The sequence below is a fragment of the Pelmatolapia mariae genome, linkage group LG20 (genome assembly GCF_036321145.2).
Source record: "Pelmatolapia mariae isolate MD_Pm_ZW linkage group LG20, Pm_UMD_F_2, whole genome shotgun sequence".
NCBI lineage: Eukaryota > Metazoa > Chordata > Actinopteri > Cichliformes > Cichlidae > Pelmatolapia > Pelmatolapia mariae.
Window position 1 is genome coordinate 22396957 of NC_086244.1, and position 20516 is coordinate 22417472.

Consider the following 20516-nt stretch of genomic DNA (forward strand, 5'->3'; position numbering starts at 1 on the left):
GGACAGGGATTTGTGTCAGTGTATGGACCTGTAGCCTAAAGTTTATATTGTTACTGATTATTATGTGACAATTCATGTCAGGCCATGTTACAAAGTAACGACAAATTAATCTAACAAGTAGTGTAGTGCCTTACTTTCTCCAGGTAGTAATTAAGTAATTAATGTAATGCAGTACCCAAAATTTAAGTCTCTCTAGTTGTTTGTTAGTTTGCAAATTCCTCCTACATGATCAGGAGTTTGAGTGACCAAACTTGCCACGCAGGTAGGTCTTGAAGGTTCTTATCCATGTCAGAGATTAAAGATCATCACGTTTCCTAGCAACCACCACACAATAGGCTAACATCACCAGTTTATATCATTTATGCACCTATAAAACCGTATGAAAACATTGCATCATTTTTCTTTCATGACAGTAATATCGAATTTATACCCCTAAAAGCTGAAATATGTACAATATATTAAAATGCCATCATGTTGCCTGGCAACCGTCTAGCAATGAAGATAAAGTCTTTGTACACCTACAAAACCTTATGAAAGCATCCTATCATTTTAATTTCGTGACAATAACATCTTATTTATATCCACAAATGATGAATTCTACATGCCTAGCAACCACAGAGCAACTGGCTAAAGTGACCCACTTTATTTCCCTCAATTTTCTCCATGCGGGTAAGTAAGTATAAGTAAGTCTATTGCTTTGCAAGCAAAGGCATAGCAATATTGCAGCATAGGCATGTACTAGTAATGTGTAATAATTTACTTTTGTTTGAGTAGCGGCAGCTATCCTTAATATGGTCACCTCAGCCACTGCTATTCCACCCAACCTTCTGTTTGTCTGGGGCAACCAATTGGAATAAAGATGGCTTAAGGGGAGGGTGGCACTAAATGGAGGACAGCTAAAATGCCTTGTTTCAAAAAGAGGCTTTAAAGAGGCTGCACAATGGCACGGGATAAAATCAATAAGAAACTTTTTACTGTGAATTATGCAAAGCTACCCTAGTGCAGTCTAAGAATAAAAAGCATGATGCTGGAAATGAGAGTATTAGGTCCCTTTTAAACTTTTTAATTTGGGAAATCATTTCAACCTTGGCCAATATTTAGAGGAGTTCCAAAGGCAGAGATAATCTGTGAGAGAGACAGGTTTTGGTAAACTTTGATGATCACAAGCCTATTAAAAGATACTAGAGGAGAACACACACTGCCTGTGGAGAAGCTGAGGATCCTCCACAGCTCCTCGCGGCCTGATGCTCCCTCACAATGAAGAAAATTCGACATTGAGAGCGATGATTCTGTCAGCAACAACAGTTTCGACAACATTCAATCAAACTTTAATCACATACTCTGAGATAATGCGCATTACACGGTTCCTCAGTGACAATGCAGTGCAGTCAAGTGCCTCTGGCTGGATGGCATCTGTCATGAACAGTATCTCAACTGAATTACAACAGGTAAAATCTAATATAACGTTTTATTCCAAATGATAGCGGAACTACAAATAATGAACGATGTGTTCATATTGTTTGGATACTTCTCTGAGACTGGTTGACATTACCAAAATAAATTATTCCCCACCTACAATATAGATGATGTCAAGGCAGTAGTGGCAGACTGTTCTTCTAGATTATATTCAATTGGAATTTGCATGCGTGTTTTTTCAAGCAAAGACTTGCAAAGATTTCAATCAATCAGTGGCCCTGCCTTAAAAGTGTAAAAGGTGATATACATAAAACCTACATTATTTTCTCCATTTGTGATTCTATCTTTGTATCACAACAGTCAGGAAAGCTATGAGCAGCTTCTGCTTTGCAGCTCCCAGTGTTGCATGAATGAATAAATATATGAATTTTTAATTTCTGTGTTTGGACATTTATATGACCCATCTTTCATGGGATTATCAGACACAACAAGCCAAATGTCACCTAACATCCGGATCATCCAGACTTCGACATAAGTGCTCAGACAAACGTATGCATAAGGCTCCTCAAATATAATGCCCAAGGAGATATTTCACTATGGAAATATAAAGACACATGAGCACAGCCCATTAAAACCCAAGGCATAAATAAATCCAGACAAATCAAACACTACTTCTGCATCCATTAGTGCCAAATGTTTTAAATGTGACCAAGTTCATATCTAGCAGTCTGTAACCCATATAACGCAGTCTCTGATATAGCCATATGCCACTTTTGCCCTGCGTTCTCATGCTTTAGAAATGCATTACGAAAATGCAAAAACATTATGAAGAAGGCGTTTAATTAAAGCTCCATTCTCATTCCGCCTCACATCTAAAACAGAAAGATTAACTTTTTTTTATACAACGGTCGTCATAAATCATGATATGAAGGACAAGATAAAATGAAGTGAATTCCGCTCTCCGTCTCATTTAGCTCGTAATATTCGCAGATTCTTTCATCTTCGGTCACACCTCTGTGTCTTCCCATTTCAATATGTAATGGCAATACTCCACATCTTAACTGTGCACAGAGTGTGAAACTGATGTCACACTCCCTTCTCCCTGATAAAAAATAATGGACTAAAGTTAAAATCACAACTACAACCTTTCTTTCTTTCCATTATACTTGACCACATTTAGCTTTTCGCCTGCAGTCTGCCTCTGGTGCAATCTACTCAAGGTTTCATGCATAAAACAAGTGATAGGCAGGGGAATTTCACATATTATTTTCAAAAGACTCCACATCTCCGCACTAAGTGTCACATCCAACTCCTGTCAAACGCCGCTGTTTGCAGAGAGACAGGAGTTTTAGAAGATGCAATTTTACCTGCTGAAAGCTGAAGTGAAAAAGTTTTCCGCAGCATAGTTAGTCATTGTTAATGATGCTTGTCAGGACGAACCGTCCCCAAGAAGTTTATGTATTACAGGGGACATCTTACAAGAGCCTAAGAGGTTTCCACACATGTACTGAGGCATATAAGCTTCCAGTACATGGAGTTCACTTTTAAGCGTGACTGAGTCTTGTAGGTGTTTTATTAGAGTGTTTCAGTGCCTCGGGATAAATGTTTCATTATATCATCGTCCTACTCTTCTGAACTGCAAGAAATGTTCTATGTTTAAACACCAGCCCTCGTGTTTATTGGCAGAATACATTAAATCTATTTATCAGTCCTTTGCTCAGAGCAAACACTTACGGTGAGGCACTTCAGGCAAAAAGTGTTTTTTTGGGGGTTTTTGGTGGCTGTAGCTCAGGAAGTAAAGCAGGTCATCTACTTATTTGAAGGTTGCTGGTTCGATCCTTGGCTCCTCCAGTCTGCATGCCAAATATCCTTGGGCAAGATCATAACCCCAAGATCATAAGTTGCTCTCCGATGCATTCACTGGAGTATGAATGTGTTTGAATGGTAGATAGAAGCACTTAAGCATATAAAATAGTGCTTGTGTGAATGGGTGAATGAGGCATGTTGTATAAAGTGCTTTGGGCACTCCGGCAGAGTAGAAAAGCGCCATTTAAGAATCCGTCCTATCATATCTATTACCTGAACCGTTTATACCTATATAACAGTTTCAAATAAAAATGTATAGCTTTTCACAACATATAAAATCACCAGCCACTATATTAGTTAGACGTGTTCAACAGCTTGATGATGCAAACATCTAATCAGACAATTGCACAACAACAACCAAATGCATTTAGACATTTAGACACAGTAAAGACAACCTGCTGAAGAACACCAGAATGGGGGAAGAAATCGATTTAAGTGACTTTGAATGTGGGAAGGTTGTTGGTCCCAGGCAGGCTGGTCTGAGTATTTCAGAAACTGCTGATTTACTGTGATTTTCCCACACAACCATCTCTAGGGTGTACAGGGAATGGTCTGAAAAGAAGAAAATATCCAGTGAGCGTTAGTTCTCAGGGAGAAAATGCTTTGTTGGTGCCAGAGCTCAGAGGAGACCGGTCGGACTGCTTTAAATGGATAGGAAGAGAGAGAGACCATAACTCAAATAACCATTCACTGCAACCAGAGTATGCAGAAGGGCATCTCTGAATGCACAACATATCAAACCTTGAAGCAGATGGGCTACAGCAGCAGACGACCACATGAGTGCTGCTCCTGTCAGTTAAATACAGGTAAAGTGAGGCTACAATTTTCACAAGCTCACCAAAACTGGACAAGAGAAGATTGGAAAAATGTTGCTTTAACATGAAAGCATGGATGCTTCCTGCCTTCCATCAACAGTTCAGGTTTCAAGTGGTGTTTGGATAGGTTTTCTTGGCACACTTCGGGGTTCTTAGTCCCGACTGGGCATTGTTTAAACACCACGGCCTACCTGAGTATTGTTGCTGACCCCGTCCAAGTTTTTATGACCACAGTGTGCCCATCTGACCCATGTCACAAAGCTCAAATAATCTCAAACAAGTTTACTGAATATGACAACAAGTTAACTGTGCTCAAATAACCTCCACAGTTACCAGATCTCAATCCAATAGAGCACCTTGGAAGAGGAAACGCATCATGGATGTGCAGCTGACACTGTCATGTCAATATGGACCAAATTCTCTGGGGAATGTTTCCAGCACCTTATTGAATTTATGTCACAAAGAATTATGGCAGTTCTTAAGGCAAAAGGAAGTCCAACCCAATACGATCTGTGTGTAGCTAAAAAAAATCAGTTAGCTGTGAAAGTATTTTCTAATTTATGCCGTGATAAAAAGTGAACTTAATTTTCCCCTCAGTAAAAACCTTTGACTCTAATATGTCAACAAAATGTCACAAGAATAAGTGGGATTTATCCAATATTCATGTAGCTGTAATGGTAATATCTACAGATTAACAGATATGTAAATAGATAATGCATCGTTTACATATTTAAACCCTTATTTGCAATACACTTTTTTGAAATAATAAACTGGAGAGATTTCATGCTGATTTGATCTGGATGCAGGTGACTCTCACAGTCATTAACTTGAGAGCGGTGAGTATCCGGCTGAGCACATGCAGGTGCACAGTAGATGCTCAGTGATCTTTAGTGTTTTTGCGTGGCTTTTCTCTACGATGCCTGAATGGGCAAACACGGGGAGGGGGTGTCACAGGTGTGGGAAATGAGGGTATCTAAATGGTGTGGGCTTTAAGAAATTCCACTCCTGCTGCAAAACAACTTTAGGTCAAAGAGTCAAAGGGATTATCAGCTGGTGTCATGTCAGCCTGGTATTATTAGAAAGCATTTGATATTTGAAAGAGAGATTAGTCATATATGACTGGTTGCGTGGCCACATCTGCACATGAAAAGACAACAGGGCAAGGTATTAGAAAGTGAGGATGCGCTCAAATGCGTCACGCTGAGACTCATTTAGCCTCCAATTGTATATTTCCACGCATATCTAAACACAAGCAATTACACACATGGCACCGATCTAATCCAATCCCCTAATTACACTATTTCTGTATTTTGACATTACTTACAGGGAGGTAATCATATAGGCATCCTTTGAGCCAGTACGTACAGTTTAAGCAGAAACAGATGTGAGGAAAGCGGCCTGAAAACTTAAGCATAAGTCGGCTGAAAAGACAGAAAAGTTAGCATCCCTTCAACTTGACTTCACTGCAGCTTTTGCAAGGGATTTTATCAAGACATGCTCGGACACTTCTCACTAGCAGTGGCTGGGGAGTAAGCAGAAATGCACCCTCAAAGGCCATTACGCCAAGCTGCTGCAGTGTGAACCGGAGGTGTGTGCGAGGCAATGATCCAGTGCGAAGAAAGAGTTAACTGCATAAGGGGGAAAGATAAACACATTACTGCTTCGCTAGTCGCCGCAAGTAACATAATGAACTCCTAATCGCTGCTGAGGGTGTAATTCATCTATGAAATCAGCAGCAAATTGAGATGAGGAAAATCAGCTTCTGATCCATCTCATGTGGTAGCTTAGCAGGAAGGATATTGAACGGCGTGCCTCTCAAAAGGTTAGGAGCAACACTTTCCTGTCAGCATCGATATTCTGTCAGTGGAAAACTTCTCCTTGGCTTCGGCTCGTACTCACGCGCCTGCTGAGAAGCACGCGCGTCCAGCGGATGAATGTATTTGTATTCTGCGCAGCGCTGGCCAGATAAGCAATGACTAGCAGAGAAGGTCAGAGTGTCATATTCTCAATCAACTCCAGTAGCACACAATGTCAACTGCTTTGTTGAGTAGAGTGCAGCTGTCAAGAGATGGAATGTGTTGAATCAAACTTCTATTTACCCCCTCATTTCTCTCTGTATTCCTTCTCCTCTTGGTCCTCATCGTTCTCGTCTTCCACCTTTCCACCTGCCCAAACTGCTTGTCTCCCTCTCCAAAATAAAGCATAATAGTATATGTTGGGCCCCAGGCGTGAGAGCTAAGATAATAGCATCTGGAGCTGCCAGCATCCCCTTGTGTATCCCTCTCAGGCATTCAAGGATTCTGGTGCTTACCATCAGCCCTTCCTTTGTCTTTACATGTCTATTCCCTGAATGTCTGAGCTATGTAAATATGAACTCAAAAAGAAAAGAAATCCATAAATCACGTAGTCACTAAATGTATGTTTGTGTTTGTGTTTGCACGAATATGTACATACATGAATATGTTTGAACAAGATAAAAACAGGGCCAAAGAAATCCAACCATCCATCCATCCTCTTCTGCTTATCATTATCAGGGACGCAGGGGGGCTGGAGCCTATCCCAGCTATCATACGGCGACAGGCAAGGTACATCCTGGACAGGTCGCCAGGGCTAACACAGAGAGACAGATAACCATTTTCACTCGCATTCACATCTATGGGCAATTTAGATTCACCAATTAACCTAACTCCACTACTGGGGATAGTGGGGCCAAAGAAATGAAAGTGAAATGTGTGAGGAGGGAGAAAGAGACAGACAAAAGAGAAGTCTGGTGACAAAGAGAGAGAGAGAAATGACTCACCTTCTCCGCTGACTGTGCTGTGCCAAAGAAAATCGGGATGAAGGCCAGCCAGACGATGCAAGTTGTGTACATAGTAAAACCAATGGGTTTGGCTTCATTGAAGTCTTCTGGTACATCCCTCGTCTTGATAGCGTAGATAGTGCAGGTCACCATCAGCAGGATGCTGTAACCCAGTGAGCAGATTATCTGTAGGTCTGTGATGTCACACTTGAGCACTCCGCGGGCCAGCCTGGGGTTTATGGTTTTCTGTTCATCGTAGTCGATGATAGTGTTTGGAGGGTCAACAGCAAACCACACCAGCACCCCCAGCAGCTGCACGCAGATTAGACTGGAAGTGATAGCAATCTGGGAGGTGGGGCTGATGAAGCGAGGTGCTGTCACTGTCTGCTTCCCCTGCTCGAAGATCCGATAAATACGGTTGGTCTTAGTAAGCAGTGCGGCGTAGCTGATGCACATGCCCAGGCCCAGAAAGATCCTCCTGAAGGCACACACGGCTACGTCAGGCTTGGCAATCATGAGGAACGTAATGATGTAACACAGGAAGATGCCAGTTAGCAAGACGTAGCTCAGTTCTCTGCCTGATGCCCGCACGATAGGCGTGTCATTGTAGCGGATGAAAGTTGCCATGACAAAGATGGTGGCGATGATGCCAAGCATGGCCAGGAAGACGGGGATAATTGCCCAAGGGGAATGCCACTCCAGCTTGACAATGGGGATAGGTTGGCAGCTTGTTCTGTTGGAGTCCGGCCTCATGTCGTAGGCACACAGTCTGCAGGAAGTTTCATCGTACTGGTACTGGTAGCCATCGCAGAGCTCACAGTGCCAACAGCACGGCATGCCCTTTACTTTCTTCTTCCTCTCTCCAGTTTTGCAGGGCAGACTGCACACAGAGATAGGCACCTCCTGCTCCCCATCTGGCCACTGAAGCTCCTCCAGCTGGGAAAAATGTGAGACACCACAGGATAAGGGGTTAGCAACAGTGAGATAAGCAAGTGATACCATGTGGGTATTGGTAAGCAGCTGTATTTTGAGGCAACATAACATTAAATTATGATTTTCCTTATTTTCTGCCATACATATACACTGCTACAAGGGTGGATACTCATAATAAACACGGCCACAGTGTTTGAAAGCTTTTGTTCAAGTAATCCCCTGAACTAAAAGCCCCCTTGATGTATTGAGACAGTTAATAAGGTGTCTTATCGCATCATATTAACTTCTCACTTGTTACTATATTCTCAAGCTTATGAAGTTGCATCGCAAAAACAAAGTTCAATGCAGTCTAAACGGTAGGGGGGGAAAAATGTGTAGAAAAAAAACGATTAACCTAATACAGCACAACATCTTTCCTGCCAATTTCTTGGAGGGATTGCCTTTTCTAATACTTGAAAGTAATTGAAATCACCATGGCAACAGAGCCTACCTTTGTTCAGTGAAATAAAAATAAAGTGATGTGAAATGCAAAAGACATTATGTTTTAATACAGGAGCCAGTGAGGTATGAAATACGTGATGAGAAGGAAGGAGAATGGGATTTGGGATTGCAAAATGCTTCGGTTAGACTTTGCACAGCCATTTCTAGTTATGATTGAAAAGTGCAGTATACAGACACACTATCTGAAGGTCTAAACCAAAGAGGCCCAAAGGTGTTTCATGATTCAAGCTCAAACTATAGCTTCGATGTACAAGCCAGCCCTTTAAAAAAAAAAATCCAAGAAGAAATAGAATTTTTAAGACTCTTACATATTTTGCTAGGGAGTTAAAAAAAAAAACTTTCAAAGTACTCTGAGCTGATCTTTTTATTTATTATGAAAGTGTACTGATCCATGACTTTAAAAGAAGCAGAAGATAAAAGATACACCAACACGGTTTCGCGGCAATATCAGTCATCAGCAGTATCACAGAACTAAACCGAGTCCAACAAAAGCAAAAGGCATTCGTATTCTACGGCGCAAGTTTTAAGCTTTTTAATTCTTTAACTGCTTCAATCTAAAACGTGCTTTGAGTCGAGGTGTATAGAGCAACATAACAATCACAATCACATGTTGTAAGACTGTACATGAAAATGAAGAGGGATTGAATTTAGTGATTATTTATGTAGAATGCTTTGATGTTAAGTGTATTCATGACTTAAAGACTCCCTGTTGAGTTTCTGACTTCCTTGTTGTTGCGTGTCCTCATTTTGTTTGTCTCAAGTGTACTCATAAAGACGCACACCAATATGCATGTGTAGTTTAGCCGACGTGTTCCCACTGTTTCGCTTATCCGGTGCAGATGATGGCAAATAAGACAATTGGTTGTTTAAGGGAGATGCACATACATTACAGACTTTTTTCTCCTGGCCCATTACAGGCCTTCAGGGTTGGCCATAACTGTGCCAGAAATCATGCGATTACTTCCAGAGTCACAATTTTGACTGCTTAAGTGCTTTCGCACTGAGAAGTAAGGCTAAATGCAGTGCATCAGATTTTCCTGGCTCGTGCAATCATAACTGTCAAAATTTGAGTGTGGAGAACTGCACACATCTCACACTCAATGGCTGTCAGCTTGGCCACCAAACAGCTTTTACCGAGAAAGATCGTGAGCACTGATGCCAGTGCAGAGCGAGCAAACAATGAAAGATTTACTAGATTTACTTTTTTTTTTGGGCATTGACTTTGCTGGTGTTGTGGCATTGATGGTGTGTATAGGTGTTAAAATGGTTTTCTTCACTGTAGAAGAAGTTAGTACTATGTTTGGTTAAATGCTCAACTTGTGAGCGCTATTGAGACAGTCATAGTTAAATGCTGCCGTTGTCATTTCCCATAATTTCGCGACACCTCCCTGTCAAATTAATTCTCTCAACATATTTTCCTTTTTTTGTGGTTTGTTTTTTTAAACCATTTGATCAACAAGAATGTGTTTGATGCTTGACTTAATAAGATAATAATATCTGCATTACAATGAGGGTGATTATCACTGATGTGCCATTTATTAGACTTCAGCGATACGCACAGTGCGTTTTAGTCAGTCGGACTGAATGTTCGTTTTTACAGAAAATCTCTACAAGGCAGCATCAAAGACCAGCAACATTTAGGAAAATATGATCTGTTTTTTTTTCTTATTTACTTATTTATTTTTGGCTCACCTGCTCATTAAATATGAAGATTGAGCCTGCAGCCTGTTATCTTAACTTAAACCAGAGACATCACATCTAATACTTATGTGACTGCCAGACTTAAGGAAAACACAAGAAATCCTTCATCATCTGCAAACATCAATTTATCAAATGTATCATTACTTTTCTTTTTTTGTAAGGTTTAGAGAAACAAGATATAATGAGACAGTTAGTGAAATCTTTTTTTTTGTCCTTGCTTCCTGCAGCTCAAACATTTCTAAGGAAATATTTTGACATTTTTGAAAATACACTATTTGTTGCAGTCTTTCTGTAGACTCAAATGGGCTTTAACATATAAACAAAACAAAAAACACTTGTTACAAACTTCAAACACTTATGGCTTTACAGTCAGACTCTTTAAGATTAACATGGATTGTTTTTAAAAAATTGCACCAGGTGCAAATACCATCTCATATGACATGAGTCTGGCATCACCTCAGGTGATAGCATCACCTCCTCCACATGTGGCAACTGCCATTAATTGCACATGCAGATATGCACCCCACTCGCACACAAACACGCACTCTCACACAGCTGCAGTGTGTTTGCGATGTGTGCACCTGTATGACGAATGTGTTGTTTCTGTGCTGTCTGGGTAGATTATCATCTGCCATTTATCTGAGGGCATGAAGGTGCCACTTGTTATTTGGACAATGAATGGTGCTCTCTGGAAAACCTCCCGATTACACACAGTGTGGAAACAGTAATGAGACCAACAGCTCTGTTGCCATGGAGACCAGAAACAAGATTTTTGACACCTTGGACTTGCTATGGAGGCTGCTATTTGGGTTTTGTTTTATTTGTTAATTTTACAGTTAATTTGAGTTTCTGCGAGCTGGAACAGCATCGCATTGAATTTCTTTATTGATCATCGCAGAGTGTATCAGGGTGCTCATTCCAGGGAAACCTTTAAATTAGACGGCGCTTACAGAACGCAGTAACACCTTCTTTTCTTTTTTTCTGCATTGGGATATAATTGTATTGTAACAGCATTTGGTTTGTAATCACACTAAAACAGAACGAAGGAGAAATCTCCAGCAGCAGACGTTGTTCCACCTGTTCTATCAAATGCATTTGGTTTAGTTTAATTCTTGTCATCCCGAGAACCATTATGCAAATGTTGACTCATCGGTATGTAAATGTCATGCTTTTTTTTTTTTTCCTAATCTGAGTTACAAAGAAATTTCAGCTCAGGTTTCATCCTATCATATGGTAAATGTCGAGCCATGTTTGCCTTGAAAAAATAAGAACTCATCAGTTTCTTTATTGCCCACATGAATCACCTGAGCCCATTTCTCGTGTTGTGACAGTGAGATCTATTACAGTGGCATGAAACCAACTCCCTGCACTTAAAAAAGCAGCTGCAGCCTCCAGCTTTGCAGCTAAAACCTATATTAGACAGTAGGTGAATTTAAGTTCCAAATGCAAAATCCATGTTGCTATTCCATGGGTTCAACTTTCATTTGGATGTGCCAAAAATGTCAAATAACTCACACATCCACATATTTTTAGATTAATATCCTTCCCTTTCCCTGTAACGCACCCAGAGCCGTCATACGGTTTAACTTGTACTTTCATTTCGTCTGATAAAATGTGATCATAGACTTTCATCATGTAGTGCAGGAAACCTAACAAGCTGCAGTGGGAACACGGAAGGTGTGTATTTTAGGTGTCACCTTCCGGCGACATCTTTGGTAGCTCTCTGCTGCCACAACACAGAGTATACGGACTGACATAAGTTAGCTTCCACTGTACACCCTCAGTCCTCCAGAAGATTCAGTGAAAGAATAATGATATGCAACATCAGTGAGAGCTCAGCTAGCTGGTTTTCTTTTTATTTCCTTCCTTCTTTTTTAATATTGAACTCCCAAATCGTGTTGCTTCTGATGTATTAGTCTTGCCCAAACATTCTTTCACTGGTGGAAACATATCAGATCTTTTTAATAACATACTAAATGTGACCAACTAAAATCCTTTTATCCCTTTTCATGCACTAGATTTAAAATAGTCTGGTTTCCCTGCATATTTTTTCTTTCCTATTAAAAAAGCAGCTTTCAGGATATTTGATAACTTTTAACAGAACCAAGTTTCAATAATGGTTATAAACATTTCTTTATTAAGTCTAAAGTAACTTTATGTAGGACTTTGGAATATGTTTAACATTTGGCTTACATTGGAGAGCAACACATCAATTGAAATGTATGTGTGCATTTCTCTATTTGTTGCTGGAGGAAAATATAAGACCTGAAAATGATGAAATATTGTCTGCTGGGTAAAGCAAACACTTTATTTTGCATGTTAAATTGCACACGCTCATTTTCTGCACCTGAAAAACATCAATCAGAGTGGAAGTAAAAATGTCTGCACCTGATTTGTTTCCATAGTTGAGATGCAAAAAAATGCACACCTTGAGAGATTTCAATTTCGGAAAACACAAAGTCCTCATGCTGTGAAATCGGCACCTACATATATCCCTTATCATCACGAATGCCAACATTTGCAAATGCCTCTTGTCTGTTTCATCAGCGGCTGTAAATCATCATACCCTGAGCTGGAGGTTCTCCACCCACTGCCCTACCACTTTATACTCTGGGGTAGAGGAGTTGGTCATCTGGAACTGGAACAGGTCATAGCGTCCTGGAGCATCGCCGTTCTTGTTAAACACAACAGAGGTGCCGGCACTGCCTGTGCAGAGCAGAGCAAGAGAGAAGATGAAAAAAAAAAAGTGTTAGACGTTGGTGTGGAAAAACAAAAAAACAAAAAACCCTTTACCTCGTTGCTCCCGACTCCTTGGTGGCCTACAAGGACAAAGCAAAGGAGTGTGTGTGCCTTTCTCCAAATATAAACCTCCAAAAACAAAGACCCATATCTTGAACCTTTGTGATAATAACAGACAAAAAAGGCTAGAAAGCTACTAAGCTCCCTACTGACCACTATAACACTTTCTTACCTGCTTCCTATTCATCATCACGCCTGCACAATGCCCACTGGCAGAATATATTCTCACATTTAAAACATGGTTAGTCATGTGGACTCTCAACTCTAATATCAAGAACTGGCTGCTGCTCCTTAAAAACAGCGCACACCTCCGCAGATTAAAAGTAGTGCTGCATTTCAGTCACACTCTGGTCAACAACTGGGGACGTAAGGAGGACAAACAGGTCAGCCAAAGCATCTTCCAGTCCCCATCTGCTCTCAGTGTGCAGCATCCAGGCTTAAGCGGGGCCCTGAAGATTTCACTAATTAGTTTCCAGACGACTGTGGACATCTGAAACATTTAAATATCTAAGGTTTTCCTTATTTGAACTTCTGCAGGCTCTCGAGCCTGTCAGTTACTTTAACACTGGTACACGTGTTAATGTGTGCACATTTTAATGCAAATGCCAGTCCTTTACAGCAGGGAGCGCTGAATGACATTAGCGGAATAAAGGTTGTACTTTATTTCATACATGAGGTCTGCATTGTTGATGAGGTCATTTCTACCACCTCACAATGCAGGAGGGAATGAAAAAAAACTGCTGCATTTCACAAGTCTGTTCACCTTGGCAAAGCATACAGTGGTTCACATGCACGGATGGCGATACCATTTTTGAAATGGGACAGGGGGAGTCTGATGACACTTGGCATGGGAATTAAGTACTTTAATAGCTCTGGCTATAATAAGTGAAGAGAATGGACCATGAGCATATGTCCACAACACTTTGGGAACATGTTGTTTTTTGTAACTAGAACAGAGCTTGTGGCTTTTGGATGGAAGGCCACCGCACCTTCTCCTTAGTTTTCAGCCAGAAGGGAATTTCATCTCCCTCCAGTTTTTTTTTTTCCCAAGGACATTTGTCATTGAACACTCTACAAAAGTTTCAGGCTAAAAGTCTCTTGTTAAACAAGAAAGGCAGATGAGGCGAGAGAAAATCCAATTTCAGAGAACAAAATAACCAGCTTTTTAAATAAAATGCTGTGAACAAGCACCCAAATTTTCTTTTTGACTTTGTGACATGGTTGTGTATTACAAATGAAAGTTTGTGGCCCTTACGGTGTCGATGCAGAGACACAAATCTCTCCCATTTTGCAGTTATGCAAAGTGACAGCACCATATATTCCACATTAACACTACAGAAATAGCAGCAGTGCAGCCATTTGACCCACTGATGTTTCAATTTAAAAGTAGAACACTAATTCATAGGCATCTGTGTGTCAGCACAGAAAATGAAGTGGGACGGGTGTTCAGAATTAATTCAAGTGTACTTGTCAAAGGCGTACTGAAAACTCTGTCGATATGAAAACCAAACCCAAACCGGGTGGGCGGCAGTCACCGTCCTGTCACTTCGGCTTCCACCAAACAGAGAGTAGACTTGTTGACACAGTGTATAAAGATGTTGACAAGGTATTGACTCCAGTGAGCAAAAGCTGTCACAGGGTTAACATTCTTACTGCACGCCCCAGCAAAAATATATAGCGTGCGCAAACACACAGTCATTCAGTAAAGTCACATGCATGATTGGGCACTTGGCGCTCAGTTTCGGCTTCAGAGCAAATAATTAAGTGGCGTTTCTGTGTGCGCAGATAAAAGGACATTAGAAATTCATTTTTATATTCTATTGCCTGATATTTTCAAGGGAACAAATGCTTTGTGTAGAATCCTAAGCGAGAATGCTGTCTATGATGAAAGATTTATGCATTTGCATGTGGCTCTGAACTAAGACATGACAAAAGTGTACTGCTGCTGTGCGGTGCAGAGCAGTGTGGGTGGACTAGGGATCCACTGCTGTGTTTCTCTCGCATCATTATTCTCTCCTTTTTTTTTTTTTTCCTTCTGCCTCTCACTCTTCAGCTCTGTGACTCCAGCACGGTGGGGAGATCAACAAAGGAGGTTTACACTCCTTGGCTCTCAAACACGCGTTAGCAGCGGCACACACACACAGGATAATGTGCATGGTTCCAGTCTAAATGCAATAAGGGGCAGCGAGATACGCCTGACAGAGCACCAACAGAACAACCAGTTATAAAAAGGTGTGAGATACAACAGCAAGGCAGGAAGAGACTGTGGAGACTGAAAATGGAAAATCTTATTTTTGGTTCACATGAACTTCTTTATTTGTCATTACCAAAATGAAATGAATGTTTTCTAAGGCCAAATGACAGAAAAGTCAGCAGCATGAATCCAGATGGTTATCGAGGTTGGGCAACAGCTTGTCAATCCAGTGCATGAATCTGCACTTGGTTAAGGCCTTCTTGAAATATTTATATTGCTCTGTCGTTTGCATATAGTCTGCTGCTTTAGTTCCACCTTAAACTCAGAGGGCTTCCTGCCTGCTGGAACTCTGCACTGCTGCCATAGCGACAGTGTTAAAGAAAGGCAGGCGGCTCTTTAGCCTTTAGCTCAATAACACAAGTTTGCTTTCACACTTTTTTAGTATAGAAGTATTTATATGGTGTAATTAACCTTGTTAAATTTCATCACTGCAATTCTTAGTGTCAACCAAGTCTCACATATACATACTTTTAATGCATCGGGATAATATTAGTGCATAATATCACATATTACACTTAATATTTCTACTGATATAATTTAATTTTCAATGTCAAGAAATATGAAGAAAATAAAGCACTGATTTACTAAAAAGTATTATCTGAAATCACAGCTTTCATACTGAAATTAACTTCTGCAGCCAGAACCTTGCATTTTTTTCAGTTCCTCAGTGTTTACCAAAGTCTATTTTTAATGCACTGAATATGTTGCTTCATTATGATGAGCCTTGATCTTATATACACCAGCCTGCTGCTGTAAATACTCACTATAGCACCAAACATACATCCATCTGCAATTAATACTAGTCCTTTAGTCTCTTAAATATATGTAATAGATAGATATTTTCTTAAAAACATTAAAAGTTTGTAAAATTGCATGTTTTCAGTGACAACAGTGAGCTTGGAGATATCCTACGAGTTGAATTTTTGCATTTCATCGTTTTGCAAAAATTATTTACAGAAAAGATTCTTTACGCGATGCCTATAGGTCAGAGTTGGTCCTTTTGGTGACCATACTACTTTATTCACCCACTGTTAATGTCATACTTTTACACAGCAATGCAGGACAGGACTAATTTCTTCTGATACAGCAGCTATAGCACACTCAATCGTCCTAACACTGACAAATACAACCGGTATTGAAAACTGCAAAAGCCATTTCACTGATGGTTAAAAAACTATAAAGAAGCAGAAAATAAAAACCCCATCCTCTGAATAGACACATTTCAAATAGTAACAAAAACTGTTTGATGATTCCCTTTTTCCTGTGCAGCCCTCAGTCAAATGCTGCCTCCCAAAATTGGCACTCATTCATTAAAACTTGGTTCTCAAAGTTTTGATGAATGCTTATTTTCAATAACAAATTTTTAAAGCAATTTAGTTTGGTCTGTTGTTGCCTGGATGATTGCAGTGTGTCATTAAATGTTTGCCTTCGCTCTACCTTAGTTAGTGTTTTGTCCTCTCTCTCTATGCTCTCTTTTTCTTTCCTCTTGTCTTTCCCTCCCCCCTCAACCGGTCACAGCAGATGGCTGCCCCTCCTTGACCCTGGTTCTGCCAGAGGCTTCTTCCTGTTAAAAGGTAGTTTTTCCTTCCCGATATCCCCTATATACCTATAAGTGCTTTCTTATATTTCTTAATTGATAGGGTTTTCTACACGATAGTCTTTAACTCACACCCTGACGTGACAGCTGATGTGATTTGGGGCTACATAAATAAACCTGAATTGAACTGAAATGCACTGGATAAAAAAGCAAAGAAAATTGGAGCTCTGTGGGAAAGAAAAAAAGAAAGAACTGCGTTGCTCGGTGTATTACTACTTAAATAACAAAACACTGCATAATTATGGGATTGTTGTGAAAACTGTTAACTCTTCCCAAACACACGCCTTCTGTTTTGACTGAAAATGACATTGGGGGGATGGGATGTGACTGAACAAACAACCTTATTTGAATAGATAGAACTAACACGAACAACAGGATCTCTGAGCGAATAATGAAATGAAATGGAAATTTAGTCTGATTACCACGCAAGAAATTTAATTGTTCAAATTCCTGGAGCTACACGTGAATTAATAACAGCACTAAATATGCGCTGCAGGTTCAAGGAAAATCAGAGGGTTGATCTCTGTTTTAGAGTAATGAATGCATTCATCTGAAAAAAAAAAAGACTTGTGAAACTTTTATCTACTTTAATGTTGCAGTAAAATAATATGCGCATATTACTGTTTGAGTCATGCTTTTAAATAAATTAATCTAATGTTCCTGTTAATTTTCAGTTATAAGATGTATGTTTAAAAGACTGGGTCTCCATCCATCCATACATCTATCTATCCGTATGCTTATCATTTTAGGGTCGTGGGGGTGCTGGTGCCTGTCGTGAGGTGAAGGGTGGGGTACACCCTGAACAGGTTACCAGCTCATATTCACACCCGGCCAATTTCGATTCACTAAATAAGCTACCATGCCTCTGGGCTGTGGGAGGAAGCCTGAGTACCCTGAGAGAACCCACTCACAAGCTAGATAACCTGTGGATTTGAACCTAGAATCCAAAGGAGAGGATATGCCCTTCCTAAAAAAAAAAAGAAAAGGAAAGGAAATACTGCAATCTTAGGCAAATCCTTAGTACAATGTGCCTTCTGAGTAACGTAGCCAGAGGTACACTATTCCTACATATACTACACTGCAGGGTTTTGTCATACTACTAAAGGAAAATGACATTTTGATCCGGGTCCACTTCTAAAGTTTTGAGAGAAGATTATAGCCGTGGTTGAATCACTAGGATCTAAAAGCTAGCCGAATCTTATCTAGAACATTTTGTGAAGACACCGTGTACTTCAAAAGAGCCTTTAATGATCACAGGCTGACATACATGCCAGCAGATTTGTAATGACAAAGGTTTCTATGTTTTAAATTCGTCTCTCAGTCGGCTCTCTTCTTCCCTTGCTCTCTGCATTTTAGAACAGCTGTCATTAAAAGCCGTTCGGCATTAATTGTTAAGGATCCTCGGATTTCTGCACAGGGATGAATAATGTAGTTATTCAAGCACAGGTAGGCCCATCAAGTATCATATCGATGCAAAATGTTACATATCTGACACATAAAAACAGAGGAGGTAGCCTGAAATGGCTTTTATGGCCATTAAGTTAGTTTTTTTTTCCTAACTCACATGATGTGCACACAAAGCAACTAAAATACTCAGGAATTAAGTGTTAATTAAAGGAATAGTCTGACACTCATATTTTAAATATGATTAGTCTTCTTATTACTACAAGTTCTAATAAAATACTGACATTATTTTTTGTCTTTATAACCACTTTTACACATGCACTGCTTTCTCAATACTGGCTGTATGCTGGAAATGCAAATGTCCAACTAAGTCAGATAGGATACTAAACGGTCTTGAGTTTCCTTGGATAAAGTCAGTGAACTATCTAATTGCACTCTGGTGCAAACAGTGCTGATAAATATGCAATAATCCATGTGTTTCGTCTCCTGCCTTCTCTATCCAGGCAGGTCCCCTCGTCAAACCAAAACTAATCAGACTTGATTCTCCCAACACTGCCTGAAATTCATGTGTCACAACTTTTAAAGTGAGGATGTAGCTGGACAGTTGGTTGGAATATAGAGTGAAAAAAGAGGAAGCTTCTTTGTCTTTGTCCAAAACCTACCAGCACCTGTAAAGTGAACAATGCAGACACTGCTTTTGCTTTGCTATCTACCAGAGACTTTATATAGTCACTCCTCATGGCCTAGCAGTAATCCACAAAACCGTAACAAAAAAAAGACACACACTGAGAGGAACCTGGCTTTTTAAAACCACAATATGCTCAAAGATGATTAATCCATTAATGAATAAATGTTTGCACAGCTTCTCTTTCAGCTGATTCTATTATCCACTCGCTCAAAAAGAGAGCTTGAAAGATGCTGGACAGAAACCGCTTATGCTGTTAAGTAAGACAACAGCTGCAATGTTGATAAGTAGCTGATAATTGAATTTTGACATGGTTTACTCTCAGGCGTACAAGCTTTAAATGCAGTCCAAAGTTTTAAACACTTAAGCCATACCATAATTGAGTTTGTTTTTCTTACCTGCGCAGCCTGTAAACATCGGAACTTTTACAGTGTGTCACTCACCGTTGAAGCTGGTGTTGCGTATGTAGCTCAGCAGAGTTTTTCCTTCTGCTGCCTCCAACCGCGGACAAACGCCAGGATGATCAGGACATAAGTCCCGGTGCATCTTGTGGAGAGCGTGGGCCATGGTGTACACTGCGTCAATCACAAACTGCACTTTGCCTTCCTGCTCATACTTGGAGTCGATCCCGATGCGCTCCTGGCCTGAGGGAAGAAGAGGAAGACGAAGACTAAGAGCCAAATGCATTATGAACCATTAGACGTTACATTCCTGCAGCTCTCCCTGTCATCTCCAGTTCCTTTTTTCATTCCTCAATTTGCCGTTTGTTGTTCTTACTTCAGTTTTGATTCTGAAGGAATTGCACCTAAAGCGACAATGTGGCTCAGGAAATAAGAAAACACATTTAATTCCCAAGTGGAAGCTGGATCATAAAAAAGTGTTTATGACAAATACAGCAGACTCAGATTTAATTACTGCAGTGCATTAGAAAGTAATAAGCGCCTAATAATTGACCTCATTTGTCCCATCGGAAAGGTGATGAAGATCATGAACTTTAGACTCTTCTACAGGGGCCCCCCGCCCTTTGATACCCCCCTCCCCCGGTGGACTGCCCTTTCACTGCAGGCTGCTGTAAAGGTTCTGCCTCGTCCTGCTGCCGATACACCGACTGAATATGTAACGTACAAGCTCGACAGGATTTTTGTTGTTGTTGCAAACTCAATTGCATTTCAAAGGGTGAAATTATGGAAATTATAACAACAAAAATACTACATCTCCTTTTAATGATAATAATCATCATCATGATTATCATCATAATCGAAATATTCACACTCCTACTTAACAAATAAATAAATAAAAAAACCTGCACCATCAAAAAGGAGACTAAAAGATGATTTCCTCCTCAGTTATAGCTGCTCACAGGAGACCTCAGTGATGATAATTGGCAATACAGCATAAGTATATAAAGAATGCAGAATATTTCAATAAAATAACGAAGCTCAAAAGCGATCTGCGCTGACATTCTAGCCCATTTCTAAGAACATACATTTCTGCCCACACATGACCTTTTTGATTTTCTGAGCTCAGTACAAGCTGCTCAATGGACAGTCTTTGCAGGGGAAAAAAAGCCTGTTGTTAGTATTTAATATTCATAAATATCAACTCAGCTTGCAGTTTGAAGAGAGCCAATATATAGACATTTGTACAGCCATTTTCAGGGGAACTGAAGAAAACATAAAAGGCATTTACAGTCGTTTTACAGAGCTTTTGTGGGGCTCACTATGTGGAAGAGTATCGTCTCTGAC

At 40.2% G+C, this 20516-nt stretch overlaps 1 protein-coding gene across 1 annotated transcript in view; it reads right to left on the bottom strand.

Moving 5' to 3' along the window:
• Positions 1-20516, bottom strand: part of LOC134618535 (metabotropic glutamate receptor 7-like) — a 72246-nt gene that overhangs the window by 10716 nt on the left and 41014 nt on the right. Inside the window, exons 6-8 of the mRNA XM_063463977.1 lie at positions 19215-19415; positions 12599-12738; positions 6898-7833 (exon numbers count right to left, since the gene is read on the bottom strand). Of these exons, the coding sequence (XP_063320047.1) occupies positions 6898-7833; positions 12599-12738; positions 19215-19415 (1277 nt within the window). The remainder of the gene's footprint in view (positions 1-6897; positions 7834-12598; positions 12739-19214; positions 19416-20516) is intronic.